The sequence below is a fragment of the Aphelocoma coerulescens genome, chromosome 6 (assembly GCF_041296385.1).
Source record: "Aphelocoma coerulescens isolate FSJ_1873_10779 chromosome 6, UR_Acoe_1.0, whole genome shotgun sequence".
NCBI classification, from domain to species: domain Eukaryota; kingdom Metazoa; phylum Chordata; class Aves; order Passeriformes; family Corvidae; genus Aphelocoma; species Aphelocoma coerulescens.
In genome coordinates, this window is record NC_091020.1 from 27110760 (window position 1) to 27131933 (window position 21174).

Consider the following 21174-nt stretch of genomic DNA (forward strand, 5'->3'; position numbering starts at 1 on the left):
GAAATCTTTCTTTAGGCCTCTCTTAACTTAATTACCTACTTATTCAAAATATTCTCTTCTCAAATTGCTGAGCTATAATTATATTAATCTTTTCTGTAGACACACTTTAGCTAGTTGATGTTTGTTTACTTAGTTTTATGCTTAATTTTTAGTTCTGTTATTATTTACAGTGATGGAAACCTCATGGTAAGTGTTTAAAAATCTATTTTGGTATGTTAAAAAATTAGCAAGTAGATAAGGTTTTTGTGTATCTGTTTCATGTGTTCCTCTGGAAAATATCATGAGGAAGTGCACTTTAAAAAGTATTCAAATTAAGTGAAAACAAATGTCTTTTTATTCTTTCATTTCTTCACATCTTTTGCTTTGTGCAAGGTTATTCCTATTTTATTTTGGTTTCATGTCTTCTCTTTTGTTTGTGTGAAAGGGGCAATGTGATCCCAGAACAGGAGGTGCAGTGGAACTGCTTATCTACTGTAGATTTGTACCGTTTTAATGCTGATTTGGATATACTGAATTCTTCTTCTTGCATTTCAGTGAGTTTGAAAAAAATCCCTACATCTTCCTTTCAAACTGAGCTGCCTTTGCTTGCCTAGAGCTCTCCTGTTTTCCAGTGGCGTAGTCTCAGCCTGCAGAGGGTGTGCTTCCTCCTGCAAACCCTCCTCTCCCAGCTCCGCGCCCATAATCCCCGTCCATGAACACGGTGTCCAGAACCCAGCACTGCACCCAGAGGTACCAAGGGAAAAGGGTGTCTCTGTTCCCTGTGGCATTTGTCCCTTGACTTCTTTGTCTTTCAGCTGTTTGGAGCACAGGCTGTGTGACTTACTCCCAAATGACCCCTTTCACTGGGAAGGACACTCCTGAGAGAACACAGCGCTCCTTTGCGTACTCTGTTGTGACTGGCTCTTGATCCTAACCATAGTACAAATTGGAAATAGAGGCCCTTTCCTTCTCAGTGCTTTCCTGGTTCCTTTGCTTTTGTCAGTGGGGAGTAGCTGTGACACTGGAGATTTTGGGAAGAGTTTTCCCTGCAGTTTCTCATGTCTGATCAAGCAGTGATCAGGCTCCACTGTGCTGGGTCCTTTGTGTCCTGTCAGGTAGATGAAGCTGGGTGAGGTGGTCAGTTTTGAAAGGCATTACCTTCAACATCCACATACTCCTGCAGCATGCATATGGGAGTCTATTTGCAGTCCTACCCTTGACAGCTAAATGGGTAAGTGGCCTGCTGCAAACTGTCTTTAGGATGGCTGGTACCTGGGGATGGCAGTAAGTGTGGTTCCATGTGCCCAGGCAAATCCTACTTGCTGTTCTGACTTCTGGACTTTCACACATCTTCCGCTTACCAGAAACACCGGAGATTTCATAGATTTGGGTGTTGGATGACAGCTAATTTACATCACTGGTGAGAAATGTTGCTATTCACAGTGGTTAGTGTCATTATAGTTAGATAGCTAGACAGTGATGTTAAGTAACACAAACCTGGAGTCAGAGTCTTTTGGACATGTCTTCCCATGCCAATCTTGGTGCTTGGAACAGTTTGCCCATTAATTTGTTCCAAGCTTCCACCCCCTCCCTGCCCTCTCCAGAAAACCCTTGGCAAACCATCTCTTCTGTAAATCCTTCTGCCTTGGCTGGCTGCTGTCCCTCTCTTCATGCTCTCCTGTACTGTTGCCCATTTTTTACTTCAGATTGAAAATTTGTCAGCACAAAGATTTATGTGAGCATATTACATCCTGTAAAGAAATGTACAGACCCTTGTTCTTTGAGAAATGTAAAATTTAGTTTTCAGACTTAAATACAGATGTGATGTTCACCTGGACAATTTTTAAAAATTAGTTTAATTACGTTAATATATTGTCTTTTCTCCAATGGAGAATGCTGTCCAATGTTAGAAATGCCAGACTAACAGTACCTGCAGAACTTCTGCTTCTGTCATCTTTGTCTGCATGTTCTGCTGCTGTTTAGCTTTCAAAACTGATTAGTTTTGTATGTTTATTTTGTAAATTAATTTGTGAAACACATGCTTGACAAAAGCATCTTGGCAAAATCATTGGGTTTTAATGGTGTTCACATACTTCTGTGGTTGAAATGAAGCCTGAAAAATTTGTCCTCTGGAATGTTACATTATGTTTTGGCCACTAGAAATGAAGCACCAGACAACATTAAGCTATCAGAAGGATTTCCAGTCATGGGCAAGCAGCCATTTTTGTATATGTTGATCCACAGTAGGAGATCTGGACAGCTTTTGATTTACTAGTGCTCATCTGTTCAATATGAGCTGGCAATCAGGACAGCAGTTACCCTCAACATTGACTGAAGATTACTGAAAGGGAAAAGAGAATTTCATGCATGCAAGTCTAGTAGAATTGCTGATTGTTCTTCTATATAATCTTAAAAGTACATTTCTCAAGGTGGCAAAGAGAACTATTTTTGTAATGTCAATGCCTGTTTAAAAACATCTTACCAGCTTTATCTTATTTTAAAGCAGACACTTTAAATTCTCTAATGTCCTTTTCAATAGATGGGTTAAATAACTGGAGAATTAGAAACTATATCTGTTTTTTAGCAGCTTGAGCATTATCCATTTGTTTGAATGCTGCCGAGTTCACATGAACAGATTTATTAGCTGAGGTAAATGTGTGGTTTTTAAAAAGACAATAAAAATTCTTACATTTTCTTCATATTGGGGCTTTAAATAGTTGCAATAGTAGACTTTATTTGAAGAATTTGAAGCATCCTTCTTTTTATTTCTAAAAATGGAACATGAAGTTTATTTATCTAAGTGGATAGTAAAGCCAAAGAGCCAGGTCATAAAGCACTTTTCACTGAAATGAATAAAAGTAATGGCAAGATTCCTGTCACATGATCTGATAATGAAATGAGACAAAATAACTTTCTTGTGTAGCATATCATATGGGTAGAATAGAAAACTTCTATCTCAATGTTAGTAATAGAGATGTATGTAATGTATCAGCATTTTTTGTGTGTGTGTGGTTTTTGTGGTGTGTGTGTTTGTGCACTTATATACAGTTTTATTTAGGTAAGGAGCTCCTGTTTTAGAGACTATGTACAATTTTAGCTATTAATATTACTAACCTTTCCCAGTGTATAAATACTCCATTCTGGTCTCCCACACAGCTGCCATGTCATCCAAAAAGGCCTGTGCTCCTTTCACAAGGGAATTGTGTAAAATCAGTTTTAGAATAATCATGTGTATGATAAACTACATTGTCCAAAAGATGTCTTGTTTCTTACCACATTTCTGGGACCACCTGGGTCAAAGCATTGGTATGGTGGAAACTGACTTTATATTTTCAGGGTGCAATTTTTTTTTCTTCAGTTGAGATTTCAGATTATTGCATGACCTGTGACATGACCTAACTTTTACAGTAACTTCTAGAAACTACTCCTTCTATAGGTTTTACCCCATTTGTAATAAATTTGTGACAAGGTTAGCCTGACCTGATTGTTTGGAGAGCTAGAGATCATGGAAGAGTTGAGATTGTTGTAGCAATGTGACTTTGTGTGGAAAGTCTGTGTTTATATATATATATATACACACACACATACATAGATCTATTTTTTTGAACTGTGGATAATCATCCTGTTGCATATCTCCTTAGGGATACCGAAGCCTTGGAAGTAAAATGGGAATGGCTGCCTGGCTGCCTGGGAAAGCTAGTCCGGAGGTTTCATTTACTGAGCTCTCTGCAGGTTGCCCTATTAAGGGCTTGGCTTTGTCTTACTGGAAAAAATATCTTAAGAAGCATGGTGGGATGTATCAGTCCAGGGCTATTTGTAAAGGGGATCCACTGTGAAACTAAACTGCTGCACGTTGTTGACTGTTGTTGGCTTTCAGCTGTGGAACAGGTTTCATGGAAATGGATCTAGGGCGTGTTGTGTAGACTTTGCTTCGCATGTCAGAAGCGGTGCTAGTCCCTTGCTAGAAGGAGCAAGGCTGGCTTTTCTTGTAGTGAGAGCGAGCCCTGCAGCATGTGTATCCTAGGCCAGAAATAAGCTAGGATGCTGGACATTCTTCATGGGAAAAGTGGGTGACTATACAAAACACAGTGTTCGTCTGCTGAGTTGCTGTGTGGTGCATTCATAGGGCAGCATTTCTCTTCAGCAACTGACCATGAGCAGTTTTTTCTGCCCTGTCAGCACAGGAGTAGTGGATAGACCAGGAATAACCTATAGCCCCTGTGACTGCGGTGGCTCTGCCCACTGCCAGCCTGTGCCACCCACTCCCTGAGCTGTGACCCAGCTTTCTGTGGTGTTGTCGAATGTCATCACGCTTTTGAGTGTCTCTGCATACCTAATAGAGGGTGCTAACCAGGCACTGGGGAATGTTCAAATCACCTTGCTGGTCCTGGAAAGCTCTATCCCAGTGTGGTTTCTTTGAGCTAACTAATCCACTGTAAGGATGGATTTAGCAAGAAAACTTACCAGTGGAGATTTGCCTTGGTACATAATTGGTTAAGGATATAAGCTGAAAATCAAGTTTGTACTTAGGTATGGTTTTTATTAAGAACAATATCCTACTTAGGATTTCAGTAATATTTTACAAATCACTCTTCAGATGCTCTTTCTGGAGCTCAAACAGTTGCGTTATAAATGAAGAACGGATTCAGGAGGCTTCACAGTATTAGTGATTATACTGTAATGTTTTCCAGATGGTAGAACATGATGTAACCCATACTGCCCAGTTTGTTTCACTGCACTGGATACTGTTATACTCAGTAAGTAACCAAGAAACTCTAAGAAGCTCATCAGGCTGTTATGAACAATAGCTGGTTAATCCATATGTTCTTTATTACGTTATGAAAACTGCAGATTAACAAATCACTTGGTGAATGCAGGAAGATTGATTGCTACTCAGAGCTCTTCGAAAACTGGATATGCAACTCGGATTAGCTTAGCTCAAGCTACACATTGGTGAATGAATTCCTTTTTCCTCAGGGCTATGAAGGAGTTTACATCTGTTCAATTGCAAATTCCTCTAGCTGCACTGGGTAGTTTTGATTCCTCTTTGGAGAAATGGCAGGAATGTTGATTTGTTGGTGTTTACATTGATCTGGAATAAAATCACAGCATTAGCATCACTGGTTGTGTGGGCATGGTGGCTAAGGTCAAATTAATTGCAGCTTGCAGTTGCTCATAATTCTGCCAGTGTTCATGCAGTAATGTTGTTTACTAACTGGTGCTTTTATTAGGATGACAGACCATCATTTGAATGGAAAACTCATCAAATTTAAGTAGGCACTTTACTCAGGATTTTCTCAGCATTAATTGAAGGCGCCAGGGATACTGTGCTGGGACAGGTGCAGTATTGCTGCAAAGAGGGAGGATTTGAGGAGTACATGGGCAAGGAAAACTCCCTATGTATCCTAACATCCAGCTGTGTAGGGTTTCTCACTTGAACCCACATACAAGAAGTGTTCAAGGGAGATTAGGGCTGGGGTAGGAGGTTTCAGTCTGCTGGCAGTTATCCCATAGAGTGGGTTTTGTAGGCACTTCTTTAGGCTATCCTACCCTTTGGTTAAATCCAGAAAAATGGGATGGAGAGAAGAAGAGCAAAAGAGATATAAATACTTGTTTTTTACTAGCTTCTGGAAATGAGAAAATTTCCTGAGGTGGGTTTAGCATCTTGTGGTTGTCTCATTGTCTATGAACCAGCTGTCCATAGGTTGCCATTGGCAGGTTCAGATCACTGGGTTAGTTGATCTGATCTGTCACAGCACTTTCTACCCTGTCTGTAGGCTTTAAGGCAAGCAGGGTTGGAACAGGAGCTGACACACACTGGAAAGCAGAGCAGATTCCAACAGTTGTTTTTTTAACGGTTGTGTGTTGCTGTTTTACCCAGTGACTTCCTCATCTGGTTTTTATCATGCATGGCATTGATTAACTGGTAGCTGTTTTTATTTTTCCTTTATCATGTCTTTGGGGAATTCCACAGTTCAGTGTCAAAACAGCCCCTTTTAGGGTAGGAGGGAAAGAGGAGAGGTTTGCATGATGCACATGTCTCATTTTACAGTTTCCTGATGATCTTCAGTTTGGCTGTTTGTAAGGAGCATTTGTTGTTTGTAGTCACTCAACCAGGCTTGTTTATTGACTCAAGATGTCTTTGCTCACTGCCGTGTTGCTGGTGATTAATGTGCTTTGCCACTCTGATTGCTACGGCTTGTCCTCTGAAACAAAATTAATGACAGTGGCTTTTGGAAATTGAAGAGTAGCAGAGACCTAATTACATTCTTCATTAACTATTCCTCCAAGCCCAGGGGAAGAGCTGTGTTGCTCAGTTTCTTGTAACCTCTTTTCCTCTTTTTGCAAAGAGTTTGTGGAGAATGGGCTCGCCAGTCTGATTCCCAGGCTGAGGGAAGGGACAGCGGAGGGGAAAATGTCCTGAAAAGAGAATGTTTTCATGTCGTTCTCCCACAGACCTTCTCCCTTTCCTCCTGTGCTCCTCAGCAACTTTTCTTCAGGTTTTCTCCCACACAACATCTTTTTAGTCTTCCTGATGTCCTGCCATGTCCGGATCTGCTGTATTCCTAGTTTCTTCTCCTTTACCAAGCCTTCTTTGATTTTAGATTTTTTTTTTTTTTTTTTTTTTTTTTTTTTGGTATTGTAATTGGCTGCTTCTTCCTCAACAGCTGAACCTTGTGTATAAAGCACAAAGTAGAAATATCCATTGCTTCTTCCCATTTGTAAGAAATGCTATAGAGGATCACAGCAGACTGGACACATGGAAGGGTTTTTGCTCAGAAGTCTAGCCCACTGACTTAAGGTTTAAGATGGTAGGAATAGAAATTCAACATTTGTTTGACTGAGAGAGGCCAGAGATTTTCAGACTTGATAGAAAGCAAAATCTTTATGTTCTGGAAATGTAACATTTATCTAAAGCCTGAAAATACTTTATTAGCAGCAGCTTTCTAGCACTACACTGTCTCTTGATGAAGGAGGGAGCAAATGTAAAAGACTTTACCTTCCTGAGGAGTAGGGAACCTTATGCGATTCTAGGAAGCCTTTCCTGTATTTTAAAGAGGCTATAAACTGAGTGGGGATCCTGTCTGGGAGGATTTTTGGCGTGCAGAGCGCTGCTGTAAGCCTAGATTTTGTGTTGGCTCAGCGCACAGACTGCAGGGCTCGCAGCCGTAAGCGCAAAAGGTCAGGATTGCATTTAGCCCATAACTATCAACTCTGTGATACACTATTAGTCATAGAAACTTGAGAAATTTGTTAGATACCCTGACTTTGATTTGGATATCTCAGGACAGTTTTTTAAATCCCATTGCAGTTTAAAGTGGTACTACCAGTAGGAAAGTCAGTTGATCAAAAGACAGTGTTTTTAAAAGATTTTACTTCTCTTCTGCTTTTTTGTGAATTTACCGTTATCTTCTAATTTTAAAAGAAAAAAGCTATCTGTCAGTGTAAAAACTGTCTGTCTAGAAGTAAATTCTTTAGGCATAATATGGTTAAAATACATTCAGACGTCTATTTAGTTGCAGCAGTAGTACAGGATAATTTTAGCACAAATGGGTTAAAAAATTATTCAGATACAAGTGAGGTATTTTTATGATGCAAATGTTCCTTTAACATTCTTAACTACATTTTTCTTCCCACCTCAGCTCTCAATTTCTAATTAATCTCCATTAGGCAATTTTTGTTAATCAGTAGTGCAGTACCGTATTTTGTTATTTTGTCATTGTTTCTTAGGAGCTGTGTTTATCTAAATATGCCATGTCAAACTGTAATTTTATAGGAAAGCTACAGAGCAAACCATAAACTATTTCTCCTGCATAAATCACCTTAGTCATTAAACATCAGATTGTGTATATTAACCTTGCCCTTTTTAAAGTGGGAAGCTTTTCTGAAGCAGTCACATGGTCTTTTGTTCTACTTCCCGAAAAAAAAATTTGCAGAAATCATACAAGAGGCTATCAAACTGTATTGTTTATTTTTTCCGATTGATAATAGGTAAGATCAAACCAGTAACCATCCAGAAGTCTTGTCCTATTTTGAGTAGGTTAGTGGGAAGTGGTGTGGAGCTGCCATGTGGATGGGCCAAGCAAAATGGAAAATCACTTAAGTTTATCCATCGGTCAACAATAACATGCTGTGGCACATTAGACAATTTTACTGTAATTAAATATTTTCTATTTAGATAGATTTAACAAAATGTCTCATGTTTGTTCATACTGTAGCTCATTGTTGCTTACTCTATCAGTGTATTTCTTCCCTGCAAGTCAGCTGCAGAAATGTCCCATTTTTGTGCTTGTTCTCTGGATATGTTGAGCACAGAAGTTGAAATCATTAGCTCAAGAAGCTGTTACTTTATGAGTAAATTTTGTTTCCCGTTCTTGGATATATATGTAGTACAGAAGGAGAACACATGTTTTTAGTTGTATCCCATCAAGAAGATTGCATGTCACTGAAAAAACCCTCTTCCAAAAGCAGGAGTTAATTTTTCTGGCAAAAGAAATTCCTGTGGCGTTAGAATCTCAGATTGGAGATGGGCAGGTCAAATTCTTTATCACTTCTAAACTAAACATATATAATATTTAGCTTAGAATTTAGTTTAATTTCTATAATGAAAGCTATTTAGGCATGTCTGAATCTCTGTAGTGGTATTTTGAATTGGTTTTTTGGAGCACATACAGGAAAAACCTTGAAATATTTTTTTACATTAAATGACTTTTTTTTTTAGTTTAGGCTTGGAAATAACTCATTAATTTAATTTAGTTCAAATTTGTGAATACAAATCTTTTAAATAAGGAAGTGCACATTCAAGAACAAATGGGATTGAATAATGTTAATTTCATCTGGTTTAGTAGGTGGTTTTGTTCTGTTGTATATGCTAATACTTTGTCAAATGTGATTAGTTAAATACTACTGTATAATACCTGGGCTTTCAATTACTATTTACACATGATTTCCCCCCTTGATTTAATGAAATTTTTGTTCTCTCTGCAACTTTTCAATGCCTTAGAATTCCATTATACCTGAAGATTTTGAAAGGCAAATATTAATTATTTTCTAAAGCTTTCTGATCTTGAATTTAAAACACATTATGAAATTTATATTCTTTTATAGTCTTAGAAAAAAACCTGTCAGTACTCAGTTTATAGAATAGATGGTTTTAGAATAGATGATTTTAAAATAAAAGCAAAGATTTTCCTTAAAAAAGGAAGAAAAAAGTTTCTTACACAAGAGAGTCTTCTACTGGAAATGTTTTTGTTCTGTTGGTTTGCAAGGAAATCTGCATGTCTCAGCTAAAAAGCATCCCACCACCTTTTTATTAATCAAACTGCATATCTCAGAATCCGGTTTGTTTACTTTTATTATGAAATTGTGAAAATCTGAAGTGGAGGAAGTGTGGATCCAAAATCTGCCTATTCGAAATAGAGAAAATTAATTTATTTGTAATTGGGAACACCTAGTGGAACCTGACAGATAATCTTGTTCAATGCATTTACTTGGACCTTAATCTACAAACTCTAGTTTACATTAACTTACAGATTGTCCTGACCTTAAGTTCTGTTTCAAGTACCCTGTTCCCTTTCAGAAGATAAATTTTCCATAGGCCAATGCTTATCTGCCTGGCTTCCTGGCTGACTGGGATTTAAGCTATACTGGCTTGGACAACACAAGCAGTTGAATGTGTGAACTCACATGAGCGCTCAGCAAGAACATGGGGAATTACTGAGTTTTTATCAGAGGAAAGCAGACAAAATTTTATAAGAGGAGAAACGCAAAAGCAAAGATAATGAATCAGAAAAGGTAGTGTTTTCATTTGACTTGATGATATTGGTTTGTTAAAATTGCTTAGAACAACTTTTGGTAGTTAATGTTATTTTTTCTTGGTAGATAAAAAGGAGGAGAAAACAGTGTATTTCACTGCTGTGTGTGGCTATCCAATCTTTTGTTAAGCGTTTGTGCCTCCAATGTGTCATATTATTGTGTTGAGTAAAAAAGGCAGAGGGACGCCTGTGTGTTTTGGTTTTAATTTTTATTGGAACAGGTTGGTGGTGGTTTTGTGAAGACATCTATTGAAAGCATAATGTACAAGAGAAAGGACTTCATGGTAGGATTTAGTTTTCTTAATTGCTCCTATAGCTCTTGAAAAGCATGCTTTTTCTGAAACATCATTCAGAGTTGTTACCGAATGATTCCACAGCACATATGAAGTGCTTAATGTGATTTGCAAAACGACTGAAGATGAGATAACTGTGGAAATGTTCTCTGCTGCTTTCAGATGCAGACAGTCTATTTTTGACCTGGAGACCAGTATCAAGCCCTGGGTTTTTGTTAGGTCAAGGGGGTGGGCACTGAAGGCCTTATCTCTTTTTTGCTTTGTTGACAACATACCCTTATCCTTCCTGGGTCCTGGGGGACTGCTTGATAGTGCTGGCATTTAAAAGACCTAGATAGGAGAAGTCACAAACTTTTCTCTATTTTTAAGGGTGCTCACTAAAGTCACTAGCAAGGCTCAGTGAGCTACAGGGCTGTGGGAGAACACTGCTAGTGAGACCAGGAAGCCATAGGAAACCGTGCTTCCTTAAGCAAAGATCTATTAAAAGCATGAATTAGTGTTACATAAGTGTAAGCAATTTGGAAGTATAAAAAAAATTTATAAACATCTTTATCTATTTGTTTTGTTCAGTAGGTGTACTTTCCAAGTGTATTTTTGTGGTGCATTTGGGATTTTTTTTTTAATTAAACAATTAATTCCTCTGTTTTTAAGAAGGGCCTCTGCAATTACATAGTGTTTTATTGAAGGAGAAGTTATTTATGTGCATTTTTAAAAAAGATTTTTTGTTAGATAAGCAGTACAAACTTAATATAGGCCTTTAAAAAGATAAGGCATTAAAGGAAGCTTTAGAAGGAACACATCAAATTCTGTACAAACTGTTAGAATGCAAAAAAATTGCTTTGTCTGTGCTGTAGTGTGGTAGTGGGCAGGTTCACTCACATTATGTTAAATGATGGATTTTGTTTAACCATTTAGTGTTTTGGCTTGATACTGCCTCCTGCCCCAAATTCTTGGTTCCTGCAGTGTTGAAAGAGCAAAGCAGTTTCAATGCAGTTGCTACTCTGTTTGTGGGTTAATAATAAGGAATAACATAACTGAGAAACTGTATGTTTTAATTGGCTTTATTTATGTTGGTATTTAAAAAATAGAATACAATAATGTAAATAAGCTGTAGCTGTGAAAATTTATGAAATCTGCAGCTATAAATAATGCACAAGTAGAAAATCCCATAAGAGGTTGTGCATTTATCACTATGGATGAATATAGGTGGTTTTGGTAAATTGGTAGTTTTTCCTGTTTTCAGTCTCTTACATATTATAGCAACTTCCTCTACTGCAAGGGAAGGGGCAAAGAGAAGAAACAATTTATTCAATATAGGCATTTAACTGGCAAATGGTTCCCTATCTAAAGAGACGCATTTGCAAACTTTAAGCAGAACTTTGAAGAAGGAAGTGAAAATTCATGAACTTGTGTTAACAGCAAAATGAAATGTTCTTTGTGTGTGTTCAGACTGTATAAAATGTAATTGTTAATAACCGCTAAGTTGCCTCTGTCTCTTCAACTTAATTATACCATGGAAAACACATTACAGGAATATTTTCCTCATGGTAAATACAGAATACTCTTTTCAGGGCTTATGGACATTATTTTATGCCAATTGTTTACATGCCTACCAACATGAGAAACGGTTGTGTAATTGGCAATAATGGTAAATTACACCCAAAAAAGAAAATTAAGGTGGCAAATAATATGTATTTGAACTTGTGTTAGTGAAGCCTTGCAGAAACTTCTATTTAACACCTACATCTATGTAATTTTATTAGGCAATGGATGAAAACCTCTGTGTAAGGGGAAATTACTGCTGTGAACAAAGGAAAACTGAAATTCTTTCAAAATGAATCCTTAATCAGAGAAAACATGGTTGTCATAGAGGCAGTTTACACAGTCCAGTAGCTCACGTATAAGGTCTTCTCTGAACATCTTCAATGTGTTAACTGCTTTATGTCTAAATATTATTTATCTGCGATATTAATCTGATGGACCTGGATAAACTGGTTTAAAATTGTTAGAATGAGTTTTATGAAATCTAATTCAGAGTATTTTTGTACCAAATTAAAAAAAATACTGTAAGTTGATATTGATTAAGTTTAAAAACTAATTAGAGGAGCTGAATAGGTATTTCCTTGATATCTTCTTGCTTTTATCACTATAGATAGCTTCTCAGTATCGGGTGAAAAACAGAAGTTAAGTTGAAACTTAGTAAATTGTAGCCTAATTATGCCTGTTTTTCCTGAAGCAACAAAGATCTTCATATCCTTCAGGAGAAATTTGTTGGTGTATCTTATTAATTACTATTACAATAAATAGTTTCTGTTGCAGTCATCCCCACAAGTGATACTCCTATATTAACTACAAACAGTCCTAGTTATTACCTAAAAAATCTGAGTCAGACAATGTGGTCACTCTTTGTCCTGGGAGTTTGTAATTCTGACTACACAGATTTGTGAAATGCTCTTATAAAAAATTATAAATTTAGCAGCATAGGCTGCTCTGAAACACTCCCTAATCCTATGGATTGTAAATGTAGATTAATCCCCAGTGACTCCTAGGACTGGATGAGTAGACACAAAAGTGTTTACCTGTTAAATAGTGTACTGTGTGCTTTTTCAGTGGATTGTATGTGGTTCCTAAATAGAGATCTGTGGAGTTGCTGAATGGAAGCGTCAATGCTTTTTAGTGTCATTCACCCATTTTAAAACTGTCAAAAAGGAAAAAAAGCTTAGAAGAAAAAAAAAAAAGCAGGAAAAATGAACTGTGCTAAAGAATGAGCTGCTTTGGTCCCAGCCAGGTCCTCTTCACCTCTGCAGTGGGAAAGTTGGGATTATTTCTTTAAGCTTCCTATCTTCAAGGATTTAAACAGTCAAAATATTCTGCTTGAGTAGTAAAAATGGCTTAACATCTGTGACACATTGATGTTTTCTATGTTAAAATTTGTCATGGTGACTTTTTAAATTTTCCAAACCCCAGCTTTCAGGCTCTTCATGTATCAGACAGGTAATACAAGTCAGCAGAGTATCAGAACCATGCTGAATGTAACAGATTCCTTCTGGTGGTATTTTGCTGTCCTTCGCCTGGAGTTTGCTTTCTAAAGCAATGAACCGTGGGTTTTTATTTTAGCTGGAGTGAAAGCTAGAGAGGTTACTTTTTTATCAGATCTTACTGCTGGTCTTTAATATGGTTTGAGTAAAATGTTTCCCAGTAAATGGAGTGGCAAAGGAAACTCATAATGTTGTTGCTGTTGCAGCATTGTGTGACTGAAAACTGGATTTGCTGAACTACAGCAAAACTTTTCAGTACTGGCACTGACCTGCTGTGTACAGCACTGCGAGCAAACCTGCGAAGGAGCTTAAGCTGCAAATTAATAACAACTCATTTGCACAATATATCAAATACCACATTGATGGGACATGAGATTTATTTATCTTTTACAAGTACTCCAAAGCCATTGTTAAAGTACACTTAATACAATCAGAATGGAATTGTATTCCTTAGAAACAATTAGTTCTGGAAGAGTTCTTTATGTGTACCTTTTTACTCAGTGCATTTATATTATAGGCATATAACTAAGCAAATCATGCTGTTTCAGAACTCCAATAAATTACCAAATTATCCAATAAGTTATACCAATAAATATATCCTGTCTTATTACCCTCAAAGAGCAGGAGGCAACATGAACTGTTCCGTTTCAGGAACATGAAAATACATTTTTTATTCCTTTTAGAATCTTCATGATATCTCTCAGTGAGATTTTACCAAAAATTAATATTTTAGAGACTCCTGTTCAACTCTCTCAGAATTTTAATTTTATGCAAAATTTCCAAAGTCATTTGGCTTGAGGTTTTCTCTGTGTTATTCATTAGTCCCCCTGGAGCTTGAAAATTTCTGTTTTAGAATTAGCAGTTCTTTTTCTGAATCTTTGCTTCAGGATACCTCCCAGGGAATCCTCCGCGTGCTCTCTGGTATCTAAGCAAAATAGGTGTTAATACCCAGTATTAAGATATGTTAAAGAACCATCAGGATTAATAAATGCTGTATTTCTGAATAAAAAGGCTAAAGAAAGAATGGGAATGTTGGCTTTGTTGTGCAGGAAAATGATCTCATTGCATTCAGTTAGTGATTTCCAGCACTCCTTTCTGACTAGCTGACATGAGACAATTTCAAGCTCAAGCCCAATTAATTCTCATCAATAGATTTTCAGTCCTAAAGATGTTATTCGTGAAAATTCATTCACTTGTGTTTTTGGGCTTGAGAGAAAAACAAAACAAAAATCACCTTAAAATAAGCCAAGTGTCAAACCTCTGTGGATGTTGGTAACCTTGACCACTCTCATCGAGAAGTGCCCCCCTAAAGACCCAATGGAATTAGTGATTTTCTTTCCTTCATAACACAACTGGGACAGAGAAACCCCATTTTCTTTGCAGGAATGCTTGGACGCCCTCCAGTCAACTGAGAACAAAGAGTTGTCTGTCAGGGTCTGGGGAGCCCCAACATCTGCTTTTTAAACAGGATGTGGGGAAGGCTAAAATCCTTTCCATTTGTGACGCTAACATGGCTTTGAGAACACCTGGAATTACTTGATCCAGCATTTGAATCTTCTCTCTGGAGCTGATTTCTGATAGACTAAATCCGTTTAGGGGCTAAGTTTCTGTGTTGTGTAGAAGATTGGGCAGATTTTCCACTGGAGGTTCTTGAATCCTAAAATCTGAACCCAGCCCTCCCTTGGAAAAGTGTAAAATAATTTCAACAAATAACTTCAGGGAGACTGTTCATTCTGTTTCTAGCTTTTATTAAAAAATCCCCCAAACCCCAAAACAACCTCTAAAACAAAATAATAAACAAACAAGCAAAATCTTTTAGTAGTTTTTACTGCATTTCATTGTCCACTAAGAATTTTGTAAGCAAGCACATCAAATTTTTGCCTTTGCTTTTGTTGATTGCTTTCTGTTTTAGTTGATTTAATTTGTGTGAATGTTCAGTGAAGCAGAGAATATTAAACACATAAACAGGTTTAAGGAAGTTGCTTCTACGCTTAAAAGAGTGCTAAAAAATACCTGTGCATTTTCAGTAGAGCATGAAAGTGTTTCCTCTGATCATTGTGTGGTGAAATGGCCCAAGCAGCCAGCTTTTAGCAGAATGTATTTCAACAGTTTCTAAGATAAATGGCTAGCTAATAAAAGGAAGAAATATTTTGGTAGACAATTTGTGTTTCTATACTTCTTCATATTAATTAATCAGTTTGTTTTCAACTAAATATGCTGTTGGAGAATTCTGTCAAAATTTTACATAAATAGTACTGTTTACTTTTATTACATTTGGGATTGGTTTTTGTGTATCCTGTCAAAAAGATTTGTTGGGTATGTATTATTTTGTTTGTTTCATTTGCAATGAGGAAACCGTAATGGGCTACCATGCCCTGACTCTAACACTGCTAGATTTAAGGAACAGCAGTTACAAAACTTGTCTGGGAAACTTATAAAGCTCTACTTTCTATTTCAAAGTTTTTTTTTTTTTTTTTTTTTTAATTCAGTGGCCTAATTGCCTGCATATTAAGTAGTGTAGAATTTCTTAATATAAAAATAAAGAATATGTTTCAGAATACATATTGTAATAAATTTTACAAAACAGTTGTAATAAAAAAATGGGGTTACAGTCATCTTTATTTCTGGTAATTTAAAGTTGGTAGGAAAGCTCTCAAAGTAAACCGTTAACAACCATACTTGTAATTATATGTTTTTGAAACTAGTAAATAAGTATGTTAATGACTGCTTCTTGTATTCATTCCTCATCATTTATGATAGCACATAATCTTAAAAGTATATCAACTTGTGTTTGATGTTTTTAAAATTGGAAAACCCCTGTAATTAAGGGGGTGATGCAGAACTTATTGAAGAGTAATTGAGTGTGTTTATTCTTGTTTTGTTTTTATGGTAAATCCCAAAATTTGAGGATGCTCATGGATATTTCAGTCAGCTGAGTTTCTGCTGGTTTTCTTGAGTATGAGTCTCAGTGATGTGCTCAGAATATTAAAATCTATTTGTATTCAGCTTTGGTTACTAAAAATGAATGTTCAATTTCATCTGTTGTATAATTCTCATCTTAAAAAAAAAATCTTTAAAAACCCACAAATTACAAAAGAGTTAATGTCTCAGATGGGTTTGTTGCATCCTTAGCAGAGAATACTGAAACTATAGCAAAATACTGAAACTATAGCACTGGGCATAGATATGCCCATATGCCAACTTCATAAGTTCAAATAAAGATAATGATAAGATTATTTGAAGGATTAATTTTAAATCTAAAAAAATAGGGAATATTTTAAATGTAAAAAGTTGGGTGCTGGAAGGAAAATCCTGATGACAGCATTGGTGTTAATCTGGCTGGTTCTGGCTGGCTCTTTCTGCTGGCGGTCTTAATGCCGTGTAATCCTTCATAATCTAAAACCGGCTATGCACTTCCTTTTATTGTGAAATAAAATATCACCTAGAGGTAAAAAGAAAAGAAAGAGTAACAGTTACAAACAAAAACCTCAATGTAAATAACAGATGTTTTTCTAATTACTTGGGAGAAAGTATCATAGTTGCTATAAGTTTTACAATAATTTTCCATTACTATGCTGCTGGCAATCTATTCAACATTTAAGAAATTTGTTTTTCTGTATTTCTGTTCTGAGAGGTTTGAGCTGCACCTACAGCTAGAAGCTGCTGTGCTGTTGGCTTGCTGGAATAAAGTACAATAAATATAATCCTAGATGTTGTCTGTTAAAGTAGGAAAATCTTATTAAAAACATGTCATTCTTTATGAATGCTCTAAAAGTAATTTTTTAATGTTAGAAACATGTTTTTTAAAAATAGTAATACCTGACTTGATGTTTTGTTATCTTTTTCAGTCAAATATTTTCAAACATTTTTTTAGTAAATTTTAAGTAAATTTCTGCATCTTTCTGAAAGGGACAGTATAAGAAAAGTATAGCAAATATGAAAGACCATTTAATGGTGGTAAAGGAAAAAATTAATCTCTTGAACAAGTTATTTCATCAGTATGTGAGAGTAGTTAAAATGTTACATAATTTCTGTTTCTCTGAAGTTCATATATGCGTGTTAATATTGGCAATGAAGAAATTTTCTTGAAATCGTCACTGAGCTCAGAAAGTTCTGTGCTGTCCAGAGCATACAGGGAATAAATGCAAAAGCATTTTGATGTTATAATTAAATGTCAGTGTACTACAAAGATTGAATAATATAAGGTTTTCATGTCAGAAAATTCTTTGACAAGTTTGGCATTAGATTTTTGTGGGAGATATCTATAGTAGATCATTACGTAAGTATTTTTAATTACCACTAGTCCATGTAATAATACAGAAGTCAACTAATAATTATGTTTAACTATTACAGTCAGGTTAACATTGCATTTTAAAGTTTTAAAGGATATAAATTTGTTTTCCTTTGCATGTGTTTAAATATCTTGAAAATAGTTTAGTTTTCTTTCAGTTGCGTAACTGTACTTTTCCGTTATGGAGCCATTTTTATTCTTCTAGTTTAAGGGAAAGTGTTTGCCGAACAAAAAATATCGTAGTGTGTTACCTGCATGCTTGAAAATGAACGGGAAATAAAGAGCAGTCGTGTATATTATGAATTCCCTGTCTAGACACACATAAATATATTGTACAGTGTCTTCTTTCTTTTTTTTTTTTTTTTTGGTTGGAGTTTAGGAGGCTTGAAACTAACTGGATTTTTTTAAAAAATAAAGTTTATGTTAGATTCCTTTCAATTTTTATATCCAAACCAATTATCAGTGCTTTCGTTTCAAGTATTTTTAAGGAACATGCAAAATAAAAATACCTGAGAATTATTTGGTAACTTCTATAAGAGCTGCAAAAAGCAGTGACTGGAATATAGGGCAGATGAAATTACAGACAGCTCAGTAATCTACCATGATACTGCAATAACTAATTAAAAATGTAATAACTAAGTGAAAGCATGAGGATGTTATGTTTCCCACGATGCTTAGGACAGGAGCAGTCTGTCGGTGCTAGAACAAGAGTGGGCAGTTGCAGTAAACCTGCTGAATTACCCACCTGGCCTGAGGCGTGTGGACTGCTCACCCGCAGCTCCACGGTGGCTCTGGTCGCGCGGCCGCCGGTGGGACCCGCGGGTGTCCCACGGCCGCCTTGGAGCCAGAGCTGTCGTCCTCGGTACCACCACGGGACAGAGACCTCCCTGTGCCATTCCCCTGCGCACATCTGACAGCAGCGGGTGCCTCCACCTCAAAGACTTTGTTAAGGATTAGAGGGCTTTAGCCAGGGTTCTGTGGTTTCGTTGCTCCGAGCGTTGGAAAACGCAGTTGCAGCTTACACGGGTAGAGGTTACAATCCGGTTTGAAAAATGAGCTACAAGAGGTCCCCATAACGCCGTGGATTAAATAATGTGAGTCGAAGCACCAAACAGAACAAAATTAACGGTGGAGAGAACAAAGGAGAGGAATAACACTGACAAGTAAACTGGGCACACAGACTACTTCTGGAAGTACTTGGGTTGCCTTGAGACAAAAGTAAACAATTTAAGAGTTATTTGCCAGTATATATTTGGCTAATGGTAAGGCTCTGCAATATCTTGCATACTTTTAAATTTACGTATTAATTAAAAATAGAACATCTCATTCCCATGTGAATGAAGTGGGATACTCCCTGAGTGCAGTTTAAAAGATCAGAATTATAATTTAAGCCATAGAAAACACAGGTGCAGAGAACATAAATAAAATTGCACATGTTTTAGCCATTCCTTATCATGAACTGTTTAATTATCCTTCTTTGCTTGTAATTGAATATAGCCAAACCAGGCTTGTGTTTATGAACAGCAATGCGTGATATTTCTTACAAGATTCCTTTATGAGATTGCCATATTAACTGACACTCTTGACCAAAAGTCGTTTTATTACCTTTAAGCCTGTCAGGATCAGTAGGTGATTCTTTTTTCACAGCTTGATATCAGATGAGACTAGTGTGGCACATGGAAATAGTATTTGTGCTAAGATGTAAAAGATTAAGTTTTATTGCACAGAGTTAAGAAAGCTTGCAGCTTTTTCTTTTTAAATGGGCATGAAGAGCATTGATGTGCATCATCAATGGTAATAGTCATCTCTGAGGAAAAAGCACCTGCCAGGAAATTTCATGGGGCAGGGAAAGACTGTCCATGCCATGGTTTTTAGTGTAAAGCCCAGTTGGAAGTAAATGAGGTTGGATGTTTTTGTTGACTTCTGCACAGCAAACTGATATGTCTGATTTGTATTCCCAGTGAATAAACATCTCTATCACCAAGCCCGCCTATTGTTCTCAGCGAAGGGAGAGTGCATTACTTTAACCTCTGGAAGGAGGCAATGTTACCTTTGTGTGGGAAATATGTGGGTTTACTTTACCAGTTCTGGCTGTGTTGCTGTTGCTTGGTGCATCAGTAGGATGCTGGTGGTCAGGAGGGCTTTATTTTCCAGTAGTCTGAAGACCTCTGGATTTCAACTTTCTTGACAACTGGGATTATATGTGGCTTTCAGTGGCCTTCTCAAGCTGCTAAAATGGCCACATTCTGCTGTGATTTGCCCATCTTGGCCAATTGCAATTGGGAGTTTTCCATAACTTTCATGTGGAAAGTGTTGGACAGAAAGAAAATATGAAAGAGGGGTGAAACCCCCATAGAAGCTGGTGGACCTCTGAAGTCAGTATCAGAATTGGAGTCAACTCATTTATTAGTAATTAAGAATGACACTTCAGAAATAACCATCCCCCAAAACAGACTTGCCATCACAAACAAGAAAAGAAAATATCACTTTTCTTGAGGTTTGCTATGTGGAAGCAAAATATAGGCTTTTATACACATTTTTCAGTTTGGGGAGGAGCTAGGTTTTTTCAGGCTAGTGTTAGGCTGGAGAGAGGTAAGAGGTCACCAAGCTGTTGGAAGAATTACTGTGGCATTGCTGCAGTTAGTGGGTTTGTCATGTTGGGGCACTGGAATGACATTGTGGCTGGTTGATCTCTTCCAGAAACCTCTGAACTCCGAGAATAAGTTTAGAGGTGATTATAGTATGCCGTATCATTTACATAACTTATCTATCAGTAACACTTCCCTTATTGTCAAGTGTGTGTGTTTATATATACGCCTGCTGAAAAGACTGGGTTCAAAGGATAAACTCTGACAGCCATGTGGACTCTATGTGACCTTGTCAAAAGGTAAGTACCTCCTCTTTGGTTGTACTGCTTTTCATAAAAGAAAAACCAAATGCCCGCATTAGCCATTTCTTCTTCCTCTACACAGGCTATGTAGGACCTGTAAGAAAAAGGAGCAGGTGTGATTATAGGCCTTAAGCTTTTGATGACAATCTATTTTAGTGTTTGTTTATAAGCATTTTATGTTGTTAAAGACTTGACTCACATTTAGGATAAAGGGCTGAAATAACAAGGATTTGGGTCACTGTCGATAGTCAGCAATGTCTGTAAGTGTGGCTTTTTCACCAGTTTTCATGCCATATTAATCACAAAGTTTGAGAGCAGTGGTGGGACCTGTCTCCTCGCCATCAGTCCCCAGCCTGTGTGCTGGATGTGTCAGCACAATGCCGCTGGCAGATGGAAGAGTTGCAGTAAATATGCATAGTTATGGTTTAACTGAAAAAGCTGTGGGAAAGGAAATACATTAATCCACTGTGGCTGTTTTTGCTTTTAAATAAGCCTCTGTAGTAAATTGTGAGTTTTTCCTGGACTTACCCTTTAAATTTCTAGATTCCTTTCTTGATTGGAAGAGGGAGTAGAATAAAAATTGAACTGAAGCATTAAAAACCTTTTAAAAACCAGAAGCAACTGAAAGTTGATTAGGTTGTGCACGTGGAAAGAAGTCCTCTTCCATGTGGCCTTTTTCTTGAACATGCTTCAGGAAATCTTGGTGTAGGCAGATCATAAAGTGTGCACTATGTGTACAAGTGCATTATTTGTTTAGGTGGTGTTGTAAAAGTGATGTTTAGGAAGTGCTTTAAGGCCAGAAAAGATCACATCCCTGAATCTGGGAAGAGGTAAACTTGATGAGCAATTGAGTACAAACTTGATATTT

At 37.0% G+C, this 21174-nt stretch overlaps 1 protein-coding gene across 5 annotated transcripts in view; it reads left to right on the top strand.

Annotated features, from left to right (window-relative positions):
- RBM20 (RNA binding motif protein 20) overlaps positions 1–21174 on the top strand; it is a 102767-nt gene that overhangs the window by 13450 nt on the left and 68143 nt on the right. Inside the window, exon 1 of one of the 5 annotated variants that reach the window (XM_069020004.1) lies at positions 9661–9774. The exons of 3 other annotated variants lie outside the window; for them this stretch is intronic. In XM_069020004.1, the coding sequence (XP_068876105.1) occupies positions 9761–9774 (14 nt within the window). In that variant the 5' untranslated portion in view covers positions 9661–9760. Of the gene's footprint in view, positions 1–9660; positions 9775–20269; positions 20304–21174 lie in introns of those variants that run through there. One more of the 5 variants, XM_069020003.1, reaches the window with a different exon arrangement.